At 36.2% G+C, this 17,543-nt stretch overlaps 1 protein-coding gene across 3 annotated transcripts in view; it reads left to right on the top strand.

The window, feature by feature from the left end:
• The window catches only part of LOC120423599 (bicaudal D-related protein homolog), a 75,807-nt gene that overhangs the window by 13,826 nt on the left and 44,438 nt on the right, over nt 1–17,543 (top strand). For 2 of the 3 annotated variants that reach the window (XM_039587487.2, XM_039587464.2), the window contains exon 2: nt 8,130–8,354. In XM_039587487.2, the coding sequence (XP_039443421.1) occupies nt 8,172–8,354 (183 nt within the window). In that variant the 5' untranslated portion in view covers nt 8,130–8,171. Of the gene's footprint in view, nt 1–7,895; nt 8,355–17,543 lie in introns of all 3 variants that reach the window. The other variant, XM_039587472.2, reaches the window with a different exon arrangement.

The raw sequence follows: 17,543 nt of genomic DNA, 5'->3' as shown, positions 1-17,543 counted from the left end.
ACATAATTTTATTGAACCCTTTTTTCTGCATGGTTCAGATCAGTTTAATAGCCATTTAATGTTCTGCAAAGAATTTTTTTCTTAAAAAAGTTATTCAGAAACACTTTATTATGGAGTTGGAAAAAAAAGTCCAATCCAACTTTACCTACGAATATTCACCTTGTTTATTAAATACCTCGTGGGATTGAATGCCGATCTTTCCATCGCGTTTAGCTATGCACAAAAAGATGCAATAAAACGCTGCAGCAGGAGAGATGTTCCGCTGATTGCGGAAATTGTTTTGATCATGATTGGTTGGCACAGAGTATGGCGCGCTCAACACCGCGGAACGATCATCATAATATTGTTTCGCGAATCTCGTGTCGCCAGGCGGCGACTCGACTCTCTGGTGCCAAGTCGTTGACCTCAACTCCGCTTAACTGAGATCAGATGACAACTACATCCGGACAAGCGCACTAAAGCATAACTCCGCACAGCAAAAAAACACGACACTGCAGATCCTTGCCCCTCAGCCCGGCGAGGTTCTCATCCAAAGAACAGTACTGTTCAACGACGGGGCACCGAAGCAGTCGATGAGTCATCCACTCTGCCCGCGCCATGGGAGTCTTGCGAACAAAGCAAGCCATGATCATCACGCTTGACCTATTGCGCGAAACTGGCAGACCTTTCCGCACGTACCTACTGCGATCTTCTTTGGGGGGCAAAGCCTGCTTGGTCTTCGCTAGTCTCGTTGGCCACGTTTTCCACCCGATTGGACAGCTGATGGCATGGCCTACGCTGATGGGCATGGCCAACTCGGCGTTCGCGTGATCTAACATTGAGGAAGCGCAGGAAACCACCGCTATCGGTGAGTACGAGAGCTGTGTGTAACTCGAGCATACGTCATGTTTGAGTGGAGAAGCCTCTCGGCCTGATGCAGGCGGAATGCGCGAGTTGCGTAATCTACGCGAGCTCCACAACTCAATCGTATGTGCGCGATTAATACCGAAATGAGGGAGATGATTCGATTTAATTACGATATGTGTAAATCTTCCGAAGAAACGGAAAGTTTTAGCTTTCGATCTTATCTCTTATGTGTTATGCGGCAAACAATATGTGAGGTTCAATTTTGAGCCACGATCCGCCGCTGCTTCCGCGTGAAACTGTGACGTCGACAGATGAGTTTCGTAAAATTGGTGGCGACGCGTGTCCAGAAGTGACTTCACCATATATGACGCTGTTTGACCCTTAAAGTTTGGAGTTCAAGTTTAAGGTTTAAGTATAAACCACACTAAAATGCTTTTCATCTCCCCCAAAGGGAAGTCACTTCCTTTTGCATTTCAACGGAGAGGTGCACACTTAAGGTCCATCACGGTCAATGAAAACAAGCTACCACGCGCCCCGTGGAATTCATGGCCGCCGAACGACGACGTGTGTGGACGACTGACCTGCCCAGAAAGAAGGCGGTTTAGTATAATTTAATCGCTTGCCGTCTGCTGTGTGGAGTCTGCACGATCCAGTCGTCGGTAATGAGTGTCGGCTGCTTAGCGAGGTTCCGTTAGCTAAAGTGATGCTTCAGCGTGATGACTGCGAAACTTGGCTCAGACAAAGAATTCTCGTGCGCGTGGTTTAGATCGTTAAAGGAACATTTAAGTAAATAATTAAAAAGCATTGAAAGAAACAACCTTGAAATTGACTACGAGATCTATAAAAGGAACAAAGGGGTTTACTTGCATTTTTTTTCTTGTTTTTCTCGGCTGAAAATATGTTGAAGATATGAATATAAAACGTATTTATTTGAACTAAATTTTAAATCAAATCGAAGTTCTATCTTTTGAAATGGTATTGGCCATAGAAGAAAAAAAAATGCAAATACAGTAGATTTAGGCATGTTGACTGAGTTTTATGGCAAAAAAAATACTGAGAAACTTAAAAAAAATATATTTAACTATACTTTATTTTTCTTGAAAAATTCAAACATTCCAGTTGTTGGTTCAAAGTTTTTTTCCAAAAATGTTAAATATAAAACCAGAAAAATAAAATGTTAGAATCCGATAAGGAAATTTGTTTTAAAACGATCTAAATATTTTTGTATTGAAATATTGAATACATATGATTAAACACAAGTCTGCTCCTGAAAATTATTCAATGATTAGCCCTTCAGACCCTTCACAAAATTAGTTATGTTTATTTAATGCACTAATTAACAATATGGTAAAATTTCCATAGAAAAACATTTTCAAGTTTTCAAAAATATTGTCTAAATGTTTCTTTATTTTATTTGTCTAATTAATGCCATTAAAAATTAAATAAAAGCCCTGGTAGCAGGGTTGTTAAAATATCAAAATATCAGCTCTCAGCAACTACAATTATCCCGCCTGAATAATCACGCCTCAAATAAAACTGCTCTTCTCTCCTCATTAAAACTCTCAGCGCCGAAAATAGCCGAACACGTTTTCGTGTTTACCTAGGTCGTGCGAGCTGTCAGTTATGGTCAAGGTACATACAAAATTATGGTATGCCAGATATTGAAGTGATATCATGTAAATTTTATCATACTTTTTTATGTTTTTTAAAGGGGCTGAATTTATTAACTATGAACTTATTTATGATCATATTTAAATGTTTTCACAAAGTTGTTGTTTTTCTCCACCATTTCCAACTGATTGAATTTCGCAAAATTGAAACCACATTTAACGCAGATCACGGCCATCAATAATCTGAAACAAATCCAGATTTGATCCACAAATTACAAAAGACTAAACAAAATTAAAATAACTCACAAAACAACGATTTTTTCAATCAATCTCTTTGGTCGGTTTAGAATTGTCAAACTGAATAGCTCAAAGCTAACTCGAACCCGGTACACACACGAAGCTTGACATAAACAAATCTGACAACTTCCAATTTATAAGTATAAAAATTCATTAAAAGCCTAATAAAATTAAAAAAAAACTTTGAAAAAATATATTTTGATTTGAAAATCTGCCATACCATGAGCGTTGAAAGCCTTGAAACGCTGGTGCAATTTTGACAGTTTGAGCTGGTGTGAAAACGGCGACAGAGCTCGCACCACACAGGTGTTTACCCACTCGCGATTGACATTTTCCTTTTCTCTCTCATTCCCGCTTCCACGATCATCCTACCGCAACAGCGTTTAACCACAAAAGCCGCCACAAAACCAATTTCGCAAACGCAGTTTAACGGGACGTCATGCGTGGTCGTCTCCTAATAGCCATCTCGCGTTCTCTCATTGCAGTTTTCCGAGAGATTGAGAGACTCCGCGGTGAGAGCGCATAGACGAGGAAAAGGGGAAGAGTGATAGAGAGAGAATGACATCGCTGGGAATCACGAGACACAAGAAGAGATCTCACAAGCTATAGTGACGGCCGCTATACTCTCGGATATTTTTGGTGCAGAGATAATCTATTGATAGCTTTTCTATCTCTCATTTGCAACCCTGCATGGTAGAAAATAAACAATATATTTCAAATACCAAGGTTATTTTTCAAAATAAGTATCATAAAACATAAAAACAGTTACGCTGCTGTCAAAAATTTGCAATTGTTTTAAAATGTGTGAGAAAGTTTTTTTTCCTCCATTTGTGTTTGGATAAGTGCAGGAGGGAAACAGCAGCATAACAAAAAATAATTTGAATTTCAACAGCATTCATTGTAACGTTAATGTGAAATTATTACGAAACCAATTTTTGTTTTTTAATGACTCTTAGAAATTACAAATCTTAATTGAAACATTGTTTTTTTTAAGATTTTGGGTAGTAATTTATCTTTTTCTTATTTTTTGTTTAAAGCACAAACCGTAAACCGGGGTGACTTTGATACACCCAACTGGCAGTCGCATGATTGTGATGCATGGCGGCATGAAAGTATATCAGAATCTGCTTGAAATCTGTCCTCATGCATTTTTTGCGATATAGGAGTATGACATTTTTGCCCGTTACCGACAATTATCGACATTACCGACGGCTTTTTGAATGTATTTCACAAAAAAAAACACTTAGCAGAACGAGTATTGAACCACCAACTTCTTGGTTGTTGATCCGACACGCTACCACCGCGCCATAGACGCATGATGAAATGTGAGTGAAAGAGCACCAACAAATGCTTCTCTTTGGAGTGTTGCTCGGGGATGGGCCAGCATTATATGTGTTGGTGAGAACTGCAGATCGCTGAAATTTTTACACGCGGGCAAAAATGATCTAGGGGCTTGCTGCAAAAAATGTAATAAAATATGACATTTTGTGCAGCAAATCCAATGTTGCAGATTTTGAGATATATTTCTCCTTTGGGTGTACAATTTGAAAAGCTGCCATCATAATATTCAAAAATTGTTAATTTGAGAACGGGTATTTTTATTGTCCCAATGTCTTAGGGTAAGCCAAAGGTATTAATGAGAAAAATTCTGGAAAAAAATAGTCACGATGATCTTTTTTTTACTAGGCCTCTTGACACACAAAATTTAATGGTGGAAAATAACCAAAATAACTGTTTCCAAATACGGCTCTGAAATAAAAACAAACAGAAAAATTACGTTTTCTGATTGTTAATAAAACAGCTTCCAATATCAAGATGGACAAATCTCAGGAATTGTGATCACAAGTGAAATTTTGTGAATTTTTGCATTATAAGATTAGGAGAAAAAGCCTTTGGTCTACAAAATAATAACAATTATGAAAAATTCAAACTGCACTTGAGCAATTCTCTACGAAATATAACTGGGTAATTCTCTACCAACTCACACGAAATCGGGAAAAGTTGCCCCGACCCCTCTTCGATTTGCGTGAAACTTTGTCCTAAGAGGTAACTTTTATCCCTGATCACGAATCCGAGGTCCGTTTTTTGATATCTCGTGACGGAGGGGCGGTACGACCCCTTCCATTTTTGAACATGCGAAAAAAGAGGTGTTTTTCAATAATTTGCAGCCTGAAACGGTGATGAGATAGAAATTTGGTGTCAAAGGGACTTTTATGTAAAATTAGACGCCCGATTTGATGGCGTACTCAGAATTCCGAAAAAACGTATTTTTCATCGAAAAAAACACTAAAAAAGTTTTAAAAATTCTCCCATTTTCCGTTACTCGACTGTAAAAAATTTTGGAACATGTCATTTTATGGGAAATTTAATGTACTATTTGAATCTACATTGTCCCAGAAGGGTCATTTTTTCATTTAGAACAAAATTTTTCATTTTAAAATTTCGTGTTTTTTCTAACTTTGCAGGGTTATTTTTTAGAGTGTAACAATGTTCTACAAAGTTGTAGAGCAGACAATTACAAAAAAATTGATATATAGACATAAGGGGTTTGCTTATAAACATCACAAGTTATCGCGATTTTACGAAAAAAAGTTTTGAAAAAGTTACTTTTTGTGTTTCTCTTTGTTTCGTCGTCCGTGTCTGTCGCGGGTGACCATGAACGGCCATGATCGATGACGACCAACTTTTTCAAAACTTTTTTTCGTAAAATCGCGATAACTCGTGATGTTTATAAGCAAACCCCTTATGTCTTTATATCAAAATTTTTGTAATTGTCTGCTCTACAACTTTGTAGAACATTGTTACACTCTAAAAAATAACCCTGCAAAGTTAGAAAAAACACGAAATTTTAAAATGAAAAATTTTGTTCTAAATGAAAAAATGACCCTTCTGGGACAATGTAGATTCGAATAGTACATTAAATTTCCCATTAAATGACATGTTCCAAAATTTTTTACAGTCGAGTAACGGAAAATGGGAGAATTTTTAAAACTTTTTTAGTGTTTTTTTCGATGAAAAATACGTTTTTTCGGAATTCTGAGTACGCCATCAAATCGGGCGTCTATTTTTATATAAAAGTCCCTTTGACACCAAATTTCTATCTCATCACCGTTTCAGGCTGCAAATTATTGAAAAACACCTCTTTTTTCGCATGTTCAAAAATGGAAGGGGTCGTACCGCCCCTCCGTCACGAGATATCAAAAAACGGACCTCGGATTCGTGATCAGGGACAAAAGTTACCCCTTAGGACAAAGTTTCACGCAAATCGAAGAGGGGTCGGGGCAACTGCTGTGTGAGTTGGCGGAGAATTACCCAACTTTTTTTTATTTTAATTTTTGTATGTAGGACGTAATATTGAATGTTTTGCCCTTTTGAATTGTAAGTCTTGATTTAAAAAAAAATAAATATTGCTTTTTTTCAGGAATTTCAGGAATGTTTTATATTTTAACATTGAAAATCGGACCATTAGTTGCTAAGATATCGACATTAAAAAATGGTGGGTTGTTTGGGTAAGACTTAGAAAACATCAATTTTCCTGTTTTTAAAACCGTTGTATGGCAATATCTCACCAACAATAATATACAATATGTATCAACAAAGTTATATATCGATAGTGTTTTTTCTGCATATTAAGTTTGAGTGACAAAAAGTGAAATTGAAAATCACCAAAAAAAAAAACGAATTGCCGAAATAAGATAGAACTGCTCACTTGATTCTTGGGACCTTCACTTTTATGTTTCCCCAAGAATTGAGAATGAGCCAAATAAATTGGTCGGTGTTTTGTATTTTTATCAAAAATACTTTTTCAAGTTTTTCGTTTTATATAATTATTCAAGCTTTGTTGTAATGTTTTAAAACTAAATGCAAAAAAAAACAAAATTGTACATAAATAGCAAATTTCCATAGAGTAAGATCGCAAATTTATTCAAAATTTCCGTCCATATACAAGATTAGCTCAAACCGGTAATGAAATTCAATGCTTGGGAAAATGTTCACCCTACAATCAATAAAAAATCAAATAAAAAACTGCAACAGCAGTCTCGCTCTTACCAAACTCAGAGCCCAAGAAAAACAATTGGAGCGTCAAAAGTATACAACGGCATTTCATTCCCAGCAAATAAAACACACACAAACACTTCCCCAAATTATGTGCATGTATTTGTTGTTTTCTCACTAATGCAACAATTTTAACATCAACTTCCACTTAATTCAAAACTTTCGCGCCCCTTGTTTAGGGCTTTTATTTTTGCGCTGCGTATGCACAAAACTTTACAAACGAAAAAAAAACTTGGTTAGTGATTTCCCAAGGAAAGGGCGTTTTACTTTCTTGTGAGAAATAGACACACACAAAAAAACGCATCGCGCAACAACCACGTGTGTGTGCGGGGTGGTGCATCTTGATTGGTTCGCCATTTTTGCGTTTGTTTTGTTATTATGTGTTGCAGATTGCCCGCCTATTGCGTATTGTTCAAATACTGACTTAAACACTCGTGTTAGGTAAAGCTTTTAATGATAGGGGACTCTGGGATTAAAATCGTGTAATGGTGAAATTTTCGCGCGTTTTTTTTGTTTTCTCTGCAATGCATAATTAATTGATTGACGGTTAGTTCCAGTGCCGTCCGCTAGGTGGTGCGCGCTGCATTTTGATTGACGGGAGCCCGGAAAATGCAAGCTTTGCGTTAATTATCAACGCAGGAAGAAAGCGCCGATGGAAAAATCTGCAATTCTTGCGAGTCTGTGCATGGCAACGCTCTCTCGCCCATGTTAGGAAATTCACAGCGAAAAGTGTGTAATTTTACAGTGAAGAAAACACGCGTCGCGTCCAGTGATCGAAGTGAGCCAAGAGTTGGGTGTGAGAGTGTGATGAAAAAATGCATTTGGCGGCCAACTTTGATGCGCGTTGTCTTGTGCAGACAGGTGACTTGGATGATTTCGGAAAACAGAAGAAGAAAAAAATGAGAGCGTGAAGAAAACAGCGAGCAGTGCGATTTGATCGTGCCGATATTAACATTTCTCATAAAATTTCATTGGGATGCATTAAGTAAAACAATTTTAATTTTACAACATAGATTAAGTAAACACCGAATGCTAACGAAACTAACCGTATTCCTTCAAATTCCATTTCCATTTTAACCCTTGCAGTGCTATTACCGGTCATCGAAACACCCACAAACGCATGTTCCCAAAAATTCGAGTGTAGTTAGAACGTCCCTAAAGTGTGTGTGTCCCAATCTGTCCCCCCTCCTGTGTTAGTCCAAAACCGACCGGTCGGTCCCGCGCCGAAAGTGGCCAGCCCCACCCCCAAATTTCAACCGGTTCGTTCAAAATTGGTTTCTTGTCACCCCGCAACCGTGCCGCGCCATTTGCATGGATAAGCACGCCAGGGCGAAGCCCACCCTCGAGGATTACATCATCGATATGGAGACGCGACCGCCCGACAGTGGCCGCGGCGAGGCGGACAAGGACGTCTGGGCCCAGCTGCACCAGAAGGAGGCCGACCTGCTGCTGGCGGCCGAGCTCGGCAAGGCGCTGCTCGAGAAGAACGAGGAGCTGCAGAAGCAGCAGGAGAAGCTCATCGACGACTACTCGGTGAAGCTGGAGGTGAGTTTTAAAGATGATTTATTTTTTATTTGTTATTAAATGCAAAATGATAAAATTTATGAAAGAAAAAGTTATTTGCTGTTCATCAAGAATAATTTTCGTATTTTTAAATTTAATTAATTAGAGAGATTGGTTCAAAAGAACTTTAAATTTTTTTTTAATTTTTTTTTTTATAAAGAACACTTTTTCACCTTTTTACATCAAAATTCAAAAATTTCAAAATTATTTTTGTTGGTTTTGGTTCTATTTTTGGATATGTTTTAGCTCTGACTCAAACTGATAAAAAAATGCCCGATTTTTTTTTGAAAAACAGTGATTTTGCAAAAGATAATATTGATTTCAACTGACTTTTGTCCTTTTTTAAAATTATGATTTTTTTCGGTCCGTTTTTCTATCAGAGGCTATATCTAAACAACAAATAGCCCAATATTCAATGTCTTTGAAGCATAGGAAATTTATAGTTTATAGGAATCTTTTCGAAAAACTATTATCAAAGTTGATCAAATTTAAAAGAATTCATGAAAAAAGGTAAATAAAGTCGTTTTTAATACAAAAATTTCTTTAAGCTTACAAACAACAAATAGCTCAATATTCAATGTTTTTGAAGCATACACCCAAAATTCAGAGTCGAAAGAATAATGCTACCAACTCACACCATCATAACTAATGTGTTCATTCGTTAATTGGAACAATAAATGTACAACCAGTGTCATAGATCGACATCTGACCACTCCTTAGTCACCAAGCTGTGGTGGCCGAGGCAGTAACGTCACTGGGTTAGCTTGTCAAAGGTCTCTGGTTCGATTCCCGTAGACGACACTTTTGGTTTTTTGTTTTGACGAATGAACTTTTTTTTGCAAATGAACCTCGAGAGAATTATTCTTTCGCCCATCTCGAGCTGTGTTTTCTGTGTCCGTGAATGGTACCACTATTCTCTCGACTCGAGGCCAATATTCTCTCGGACGAGCGCTGCCCAGTTTTGGGTGTAGGATATTTTGCGATCTTTTCGATAAACTATTATCTAAGATGGTTAAACTTGATAGAATTCATGAAAAAAGGTATATAAAGTCGTTTTCAGTGCAAAAATTTCTTCAAGCTTGCAGAAAAAAAGGTTTTATTACATCTGTGAATGATGAAAGACTTTGTGCACAAAAAGTGTAAAATTTTACATCAGAAACTATAGAAAAAATCATCAGTTTATGCAAACTTCACATTTTTATATATTTTTTTAGGTAAAATTACTCAAAAAAATTAATAATCAACGAATTAAATCTTAACCTTTCAAATGTCAACTTTTTTTCACTGTGTACAAATTAGAAATACCGTCATCAGGGGTGACATTAAGTGATACAATTTTTTGCATTTTTTATGACCCAATCTCACCCTCCAGACAAAATGTCACCCCTGATGACTTCGATTTTGGAAAGTTGATTTTTTTTAAATTGAATATTACTTCCTTCTATTGTTTTTACCTTGATTATTGTGTTCAAAAAACATTCAACAGAAACTGATAAAAATTTCAACAGTTCCTGATGTAAAATTACACAAAAATGTGTTGAATTTAATAACAGGAACTGGTGTAATTTTGATCAGTTTCTGTTAAATTTCACTTTCTGTTAAAAAAACAATTTAACATATTTTGCTTTGTTGATATAACTTGAAATATTTGCACATCTTCAAATGTTTTGTTGAATACTTTTCGACTGAAAATTTAATTTTAAATAGTAACATTTTGTCAAAAAATTATTTTGACTGTTATTTGCAAAATAACTACTTTTTCCAAACAAAATCATAAATTGACCATAACAATTATGATCAGTTTGTGCCATAGCTCCAAGGGGTAGCGAAGAAGACGCCATCTTGGGAGTTCAGAAAACAAACACTGAGAATCAGTATTATACATATTACTATGGTTACACGAAGTGTGCTATCCTGGTTAAACTCAAAAGTCCCATGCAAATGTGTAAAAGCAAACTGAAAAATGTGTAATGCCGATTCTCAGTGTACGGGCGCACTGTTTTGTCGACCAAAAGAAAAAAACGTTACTTAATCCACCTTAAAGCGGTGTATGCACATCGGAAGGAACCGGTCAAGAAAAATTCCAAATGGGCAGCAGCAGCAGCGAAAGCAAGCCAGAGAGGGTGAAGAAAAGCCCCAAGAAATCGCTCCCTCTCCTTTCTTCTGCTGTTCGTAAAGCTGTTTCTTGACCCCTTTCCTTCCGATCTCCATACTAGCCTTAAGGTGGTTGGCGCCTTCCTCACATTCATGTTGTATTTTGGGTTGTATTTACAAATTAATTTAAGAGTTTTTTTTTTATTTTTTTATTTAATTCATATTTTTTTTTCATTTAATTTTTTTATAATTATTGTTTTTAACCAGAACTTCAATTTACAATTCTTTTTTTACCAACTCTCCAAAATAAAGGAGAAAAGGGGGGGGGGGGGGGCTGTAATTGAATTTAAAGGACATCCCCACAGACATTTGTTCAGAATTTGATTCTGAGTCGATAGGTATACGTGAAGGTGTATTTAAGAAGTTCATTTTTCGAGTGATTTTATAGCCTTGCCTCAGTGAGGTGAGGAAGGCAAAAAGCAAAAAAAGGTAAACAGAAAATTCACTTTTTTGATATTAATTTTCAGCCAATATTGGGATGGAATCTACAAGAATATGATAGAATTTGGCATTAGCAACACAATTCACTTGTTTTTTTTTTCAGGAATTTCTCGTTTAAATTGCGGAAAATTTGAAAATCAAAAACCCAATTAATGATTTGTTATGGGCTACCATTTGACAGCTGGTGCTTTTGTTGTGGGCTCTCATTTGACAACCGTGCTAATGTCGACTGTTGTCAGTTTGCTTTGGTCGGAATAGGGTTGCCATCCCCCCGCATAGCTCTGAAGATGTCAGTTTGGCAAAACAAAACTCTTTAAATGTATTTTTGCGCAATTAAAATTGTTGTGTTTTTCTTAATAAAAAGTGGGTATTTTTTAAGACTTTTATATAAATTTGCAAAGACACTAACTCAATCAGAAAATTACTTCTGAAAATATGGATTTTTGAGCATTTTTATAACAACTTTGTATGACCACACAGCAAAAAATCCGATGGTAAAATCGCATGCAAAAGCATGCACATCACCTTCGTCAAAAAAGACACTTAATATTACACACACATGTACAATTTTTGTAATCATAAAAAAAAGTTGCTACCGACGGTATTCAAACAGTATGGACTGGCGCCTTAGCCCGCTCGGCCATCAGATCAACGGAGAATGGAAAGGATGTACGCATATATATGCGCAATATGCGGAGGAGCTTGACATTTCGGTGAAGTAGGTTTCCCATAGGGGGATGGCGTCGCTTTTTTTAGACCACGTTTTCCACTTTTTCTCAACGAAACCGACTACTTTATCGACTTCATTTTGCTGGGCGAGATAGGACGCCGTCTATTTTTAGACGATGACTCAGCACTTTTCCACTCTTGCACTTAAAAAAACCAGATGGCAGCACGATGTAACGCCACGTCCCTATACTGCTGGGCTACATATTTCAGGGTGTAATATAACATAGAATTTTATATACTCACGAAGCAGCATTTTGAATACATTTCCGCAACATGGAAGATTTGGAAGTGAAATATTCAAATGATTACAGAATGTTGTGATTTAAAAAAATACTGAAATCTTTAACAAAATATGGGTACAAAATGTTTCGGTATTTTGAAGGGATTATCTTAAACATTAAATTTTAGATAGAAATACTAAAATTTGCATGTAAAGCAATTTTTAAGCATTTTCGATATGATCAACATGTACTACCCAGTCCTTCAAAATATTGCAAATTTCAAAAAATATGATATTTTGTGAAAACTATAAACTTTGAATTGTTAAATTTTTTTACCGTTTTTCTGAAAAACGATTTTTTTACCGATAGCATATTTTAAATCGAATGTGTTCTTAATCAGGAAGGTAAAACACAACTTTTTACGTATAAATCTCCCATGGGTGTTCTCGATTTATTATATTTTAATTTTATTATAAAAGGAATCAAAAACCGAAAGAGTCTTAGTCTTTTTTCTTATTAATTTTTGTTCCTGTAAAAATGAGTTTGAAGCAATTAAAAAAAACAATCAGAAATAAAACTCTAGGTTTTCCACTTAAAAAAATGCAGGAAAAACATTAAGAGGCAGTATTTGTAAATATTGCTCGGTTTGTTCTAGAGGTCGTATCGAGGTGCTCCGATTTGGATGAAACTTTCAGCGTTTGTTTGTCTATACATGAGATGAACTCATGCCAAATATGAGCCCTCTACGACAAAGGGAAGTGGGGTAAAACGGGCTTTGAAGTTTGAGGTCGAAAAAACATTAAAAATCTTAAAATTGCTCGCATTTTCGTAAAACTTCATCAATTCCAACTCGCTTAGATGCATTCGAAAGATCTTTTGGAGTACTTCAAAATGTGCCATAGACATCCAGGATTGGTTTGACTTTTTCTCTAAGCTTTTGCAAATTACTGCCAAAATTGATTTTTTTAAAACCTTAATATCTTTTTGCAACAGCCTCCAACACCCATACTCCCTGAGGTCAAAAGATAGGTAATTTCATGCACTATAAGCCTACGGTATTAACTTTTTGGCCAATCGCAGTTTTTCTCATAGTTTTTCAATTTTTCTAGAACAAACATTTTACAACGATAGTTTTTGCCCTGTAGGCAAAGAAGACGGCACTTTTTGGTCTCAATTTTGTCATATTCGGAATCCTCGGACAATTTTACGTAAGTTAGAAGTATTGGAGTTGTAATTTTGATTTAAAAAATAATTAAGTAAAACATTTTTGAAAAAAGAAAAAGATTTTATTTACCCTGTGATCAATACGTCAAATGCCATATCGAGTAGGCGAAAACTTGTTTTACCCCTAATCCAACAAATTGTTAAAAAATATTTTAATTCATTCTAAATGGCAATTTTTCCAATCAAATTTACAACTCCAATACTTCTAACTTACGTGAAATTGTCCGAGGATTCCGAATATGCCAAATTGAGACCAAAAAGTGCCGTCTTCTTTGCCTACAGGGCAAAAACTATCGTTGTAAAATGTTTGTTCTAGAAAAATTGAAAAACTATGAGAAAAACTGCGATTGGCCAAAAAGTTAATACCGTAGGCTTATAGTGCATGAAATTACCTATCTTTTGACCTCAGGGAGTATGGGTGTTGGAGGCTGTTGCAAAAAGATATTAAGGTTTTAAAAAAATCCATTTTTGACAGTAATTTGCAAAAGCTTAGAGAAAAAGTCAAACCAATCCTGGATGTCTATGGCACATTTTGAAGTACTCCAAAAGATCTTTCGAATGCATCTAAGCGAGTTGGAATTGATGAAGTTTTACGGAAATGCGAGCAATTTTAAGATTTTTAATGTTTTTTCGACCTCAAACTTCACGCCCGTTTTACCCCACTTCCCTTTGTCGTAGAGGGCTCATATTTGGCATGAGTTCATCTCATGTATAGACAAACAAACGCTGAAAGTTTCATCCAAATCGGAGCACCTCGATACTACCTGTTACACATTGGTGAAAAACTTGCTCTTAAGGAAAAGTTAAAAATGTTCTATTCAATTTAAAAAAAGCTCTTTTCTTTAAAAATAAAGAAATTATGTTTTACTCATTTCGTTGAATTAGCCAAAGTTTATCTAAAATAGAAAATTACCTATATTTAACTAAAAATATTGAGTAAATATGTCTCATGTGTGGTCATGGTTTGACCTGAATAATTTGTAAAACTAGAGAATTGGGTAATTTGTTTTGTTATTTTTATCAATCGGACTATGAGAACATTTTCCGTACATTTTTTATTAGTTTCAACAAGATTTCTATGAAAAAATTAACTGAGAAAAATGTGTTTAATAAATTTTGTAAATAAGGGAATGATAAACATTAGGTTTAAGTACATAATTTCATGCATGATTTATTGCAAAACACTCGATTAAGAATGCCTTCACTTTTATACTTTACTTGAAGCGTGAAGTAACGTGATAAACCATTGCTGATTTATTACCCAATCAGAATTTGTCATCCATTCTCTTCAGTTTGGTCATAAACATGACCCTACGACACAAAATAATTATAGCTCGCCACCGTGGCCGCCCCGCGTGAAGGTCAGACGAAGTCATCGTGCCACACCGGCACATTCTCTGACCCTTTGGTGACTCGCCTATTTTTTACCATATTGTGCTAAAAATAATTTGTTTCGTTTTATTTTTTCACCGACAAATAGTCCTAGCCCATGTGATTCTGTCCACGTCCCAGCAAAACCATACTCTAGAATCACGTGTCCTAAAAGGTGGAGCACGTTGTCCTCGTGTAGGTCTAGGCAATTTGTTTAGACTAGAGTAAAAAGCCGCTCCATGAAGGCTTTTTAGACTCATCGACTGACGACGACCCAAATGTGGTGATCCTAAAGAACGATAATTGAATTAGAATCTTTATTTTGCCGATAAATCTAAACCTCGATCAAAACAGTTTTGAATACACGCTTAAAGTATTTGAGTTACGTCAAAAAGTTTGCTTTTACAGCATCGGAAACTCGCCATATTTTAAGCTCAAGACATCTTCTTTTCAATAACAAAAGAAAAAAACAGCTAAATCAATCCACAATGGAGAGGTTATGAAACCGCATTGCCACCGCAACTTTTCATACTTCATCAGGCATTGATTTATACCACCGGAACGTCAGTCTTCCGTGACCAACAAACCAACCAAACGCCGCCAGACGGAGATAGTAAACAATGGTGTGTTTGTAAACACTGGCCCGCAGTGACGGGTGAAATCCAATCAAGCGTGGAACGCGTGTCTTTCAACGCGTTCCAAGATCTGGCTAGAACACCCCCAAGGATGTCATGACGAATCGTCAAAGTAGGCTCGTGGCTTTAATGAAGCTTTTGGTGCTTTTAATTCTGAATTTTAAGGCAATATTAATACTTAATTTTTTCATAACATGTTTTAACTCAGGACTGTGACTACAACCGGAAGTCAAAGTCCGCGAACCATATGTTGCATATTTTTCCCTCTAGTTTAATGAGGTGGCACACCGTTTACTGTTTGAAAAATTAACCGATTGAGGCAAACAGTCAAGCAAAGCAAAAGCGATTCACAACTTGTGGTGCGCTGAGCAATTTCCACTTATCTTTCCAGTGTCAGAGACAAGCATTGGATTTGGTTGCAAAAGTAAACCAATTCAATTTACATGTCTTGATTTTTAAAAATGTTCCATTTCTAATTTTCCATTTCTAATTTTTTCAAACCAACTGAGTACACTTTTGGACTCGACCTTCACCGATTTGGACCAAACTTGGAGGAAACGTTCATCTATCGATAGTTAACAGAAATCCCAAGTTTGGTGCTGATTGGACCATCCCTCTATTTTTGGCACCGCCCTCTTTTTTGGCGAATTTCTAAAAAACTTTTTTTTCTTTTAATCATAACGTTGCAACTATTTGAGCAAAAGACTTTCTTTAGGTTGCATTTTATAGAAAATCCTGGAACCTGGACCTGGAATGACCCATATGTATTCCAAGATAATGATGGATTTTGCTTTATATGACTTTCAAGTATCTCTCGGCCAAGTTTCAGAAGATTTGCTGATGTAGTTTACGAGATACAGCCATTTTAAAATGTTTTTTTTCCTACTTTTTCTTAGAAAATCTATAAAATCAATATAATTTTATCATTTAAAAGAATATGCATTTCGAGATAACAATAGATTTTGCTTCATCTGACTGTCAAGTTTCTCTGGACCAAGTTTCAGATGGTTTGCTGATGTAGTTGTCAAGACACAGCCATTTTAAATTGTTATTTTCTACATTTTCACTTCGATTATATAGGTTATCTAAGAAAATGTCGGAAATAACATTTTAAAATGGTTGTATCTCGTGAACTACATCAGCAAATCTTCTGAAACTTGGCCCAGAGATACTTGACAGTCATATTAAGCAAAATATATCCGACGAAAACGAAGTTGACTTTATAGCTGTCGGCCACCATTGCTAGTACCAACCACTAGTGTCTTCCTTTTTAACTACAAGGACTTCGCCGCCCTGGGCTCCTAAGTGTAGGGTAGGGTAGTCATCAATGAGACACTTTTGGTTTTCAACTTTCAACGATTTTTGTATTTTTTTCATCAGCATGTTTTAATGAGCTTTTAGTTGCAATTTCTTTCTTTTAATGTGTTCTAACATTGACCAAAATATAAGATCGATCCGACCTCTACAGTCGGAGCTATCCAACTGTCTCATTATAGACGCACTTGGCAGGAACAATGAGACAGGTGGGGAACAATGAGACACTCTATGAAAATCAATACTTTTCTAGTGAAACATCATGTTTTTGTATTGTTCCATAGCAGGTGACTTGCCTTGAACATTTAAGAGCAATTTTGCCAACATGAAACTTTTTATAACAATAGTTACACTAACAATTATTTAAATTTTGTAAAATCCATATATTTATACCAAATAACTTTGTATTTTTGGTTAAATGAGGTTAAAACTCTATAAATATGCCATAAATCACTTTCAATTCATATTTTGAAAGATTTCCATAAATTTTGAAAAGTTTAATGAAGAAAAATCGAAGTGTCTCATTGTTACCCATGGGCTGAAATGAGTGGGGAACAATGAGACAGCCCTGAATTCTGGGTATATTCTAAATTTTGGCCAAATCTAATGAAAGGACATTGTAGCCCAACTCAATCCCTATGAAACGTCGAAAGAAATTTGAAGGAATATTAGTTTTGGTGTAAATGGCAGCCTACGAGCGAAAAAGTATTTTTTGTCCATAATTTACTTTTACAAACCAGAATCAAACATTTATGAATAACTTTTCAAGGGAGCGTCCATAACCAAAGCTATTATTATGGCAGATGTGTATCTAGTAGACACACCTTTTCCCCAAATATGAGCCTGATTGATTGAAACTACGACTTGTGAGAGTCATTTTATCATTGTTCCCCGTGTCTCATTGATGACTACTCTACCCTATGAAAGTATGGCACGGAGCGACGGCGCCGAATACCCATATTTACACAAAGAATTTTAGAGCGCCCGCCGCGGGATTCGAACCGGCGACCTCTGGATTGTGAGTCCAGTGCGCGGTCCGATTGATCCACACGGGCGGGACAAAATATATCCATTAGGGCAAA

The sequence above is a fragment of the Culex pipiens genome, chromosome 3 (assembly GCF_016801865.2).
Source record: "Culex pipiens pallens isolate TS chromosome 3, TS_CPP_V2, whole genome shotgun sequence".
Classification (NCBI taxonomy): domain Eukaryota; kingdom Metazoa; phylum Arthropoda; class Insecta; order Diptera; family Culicidae; genus Culex; species Culex pipiens.
Note: the sequence above shows the minus strand (reverse complement) of the source record. Positions and strands in the feature narration are given on the sequence as shown.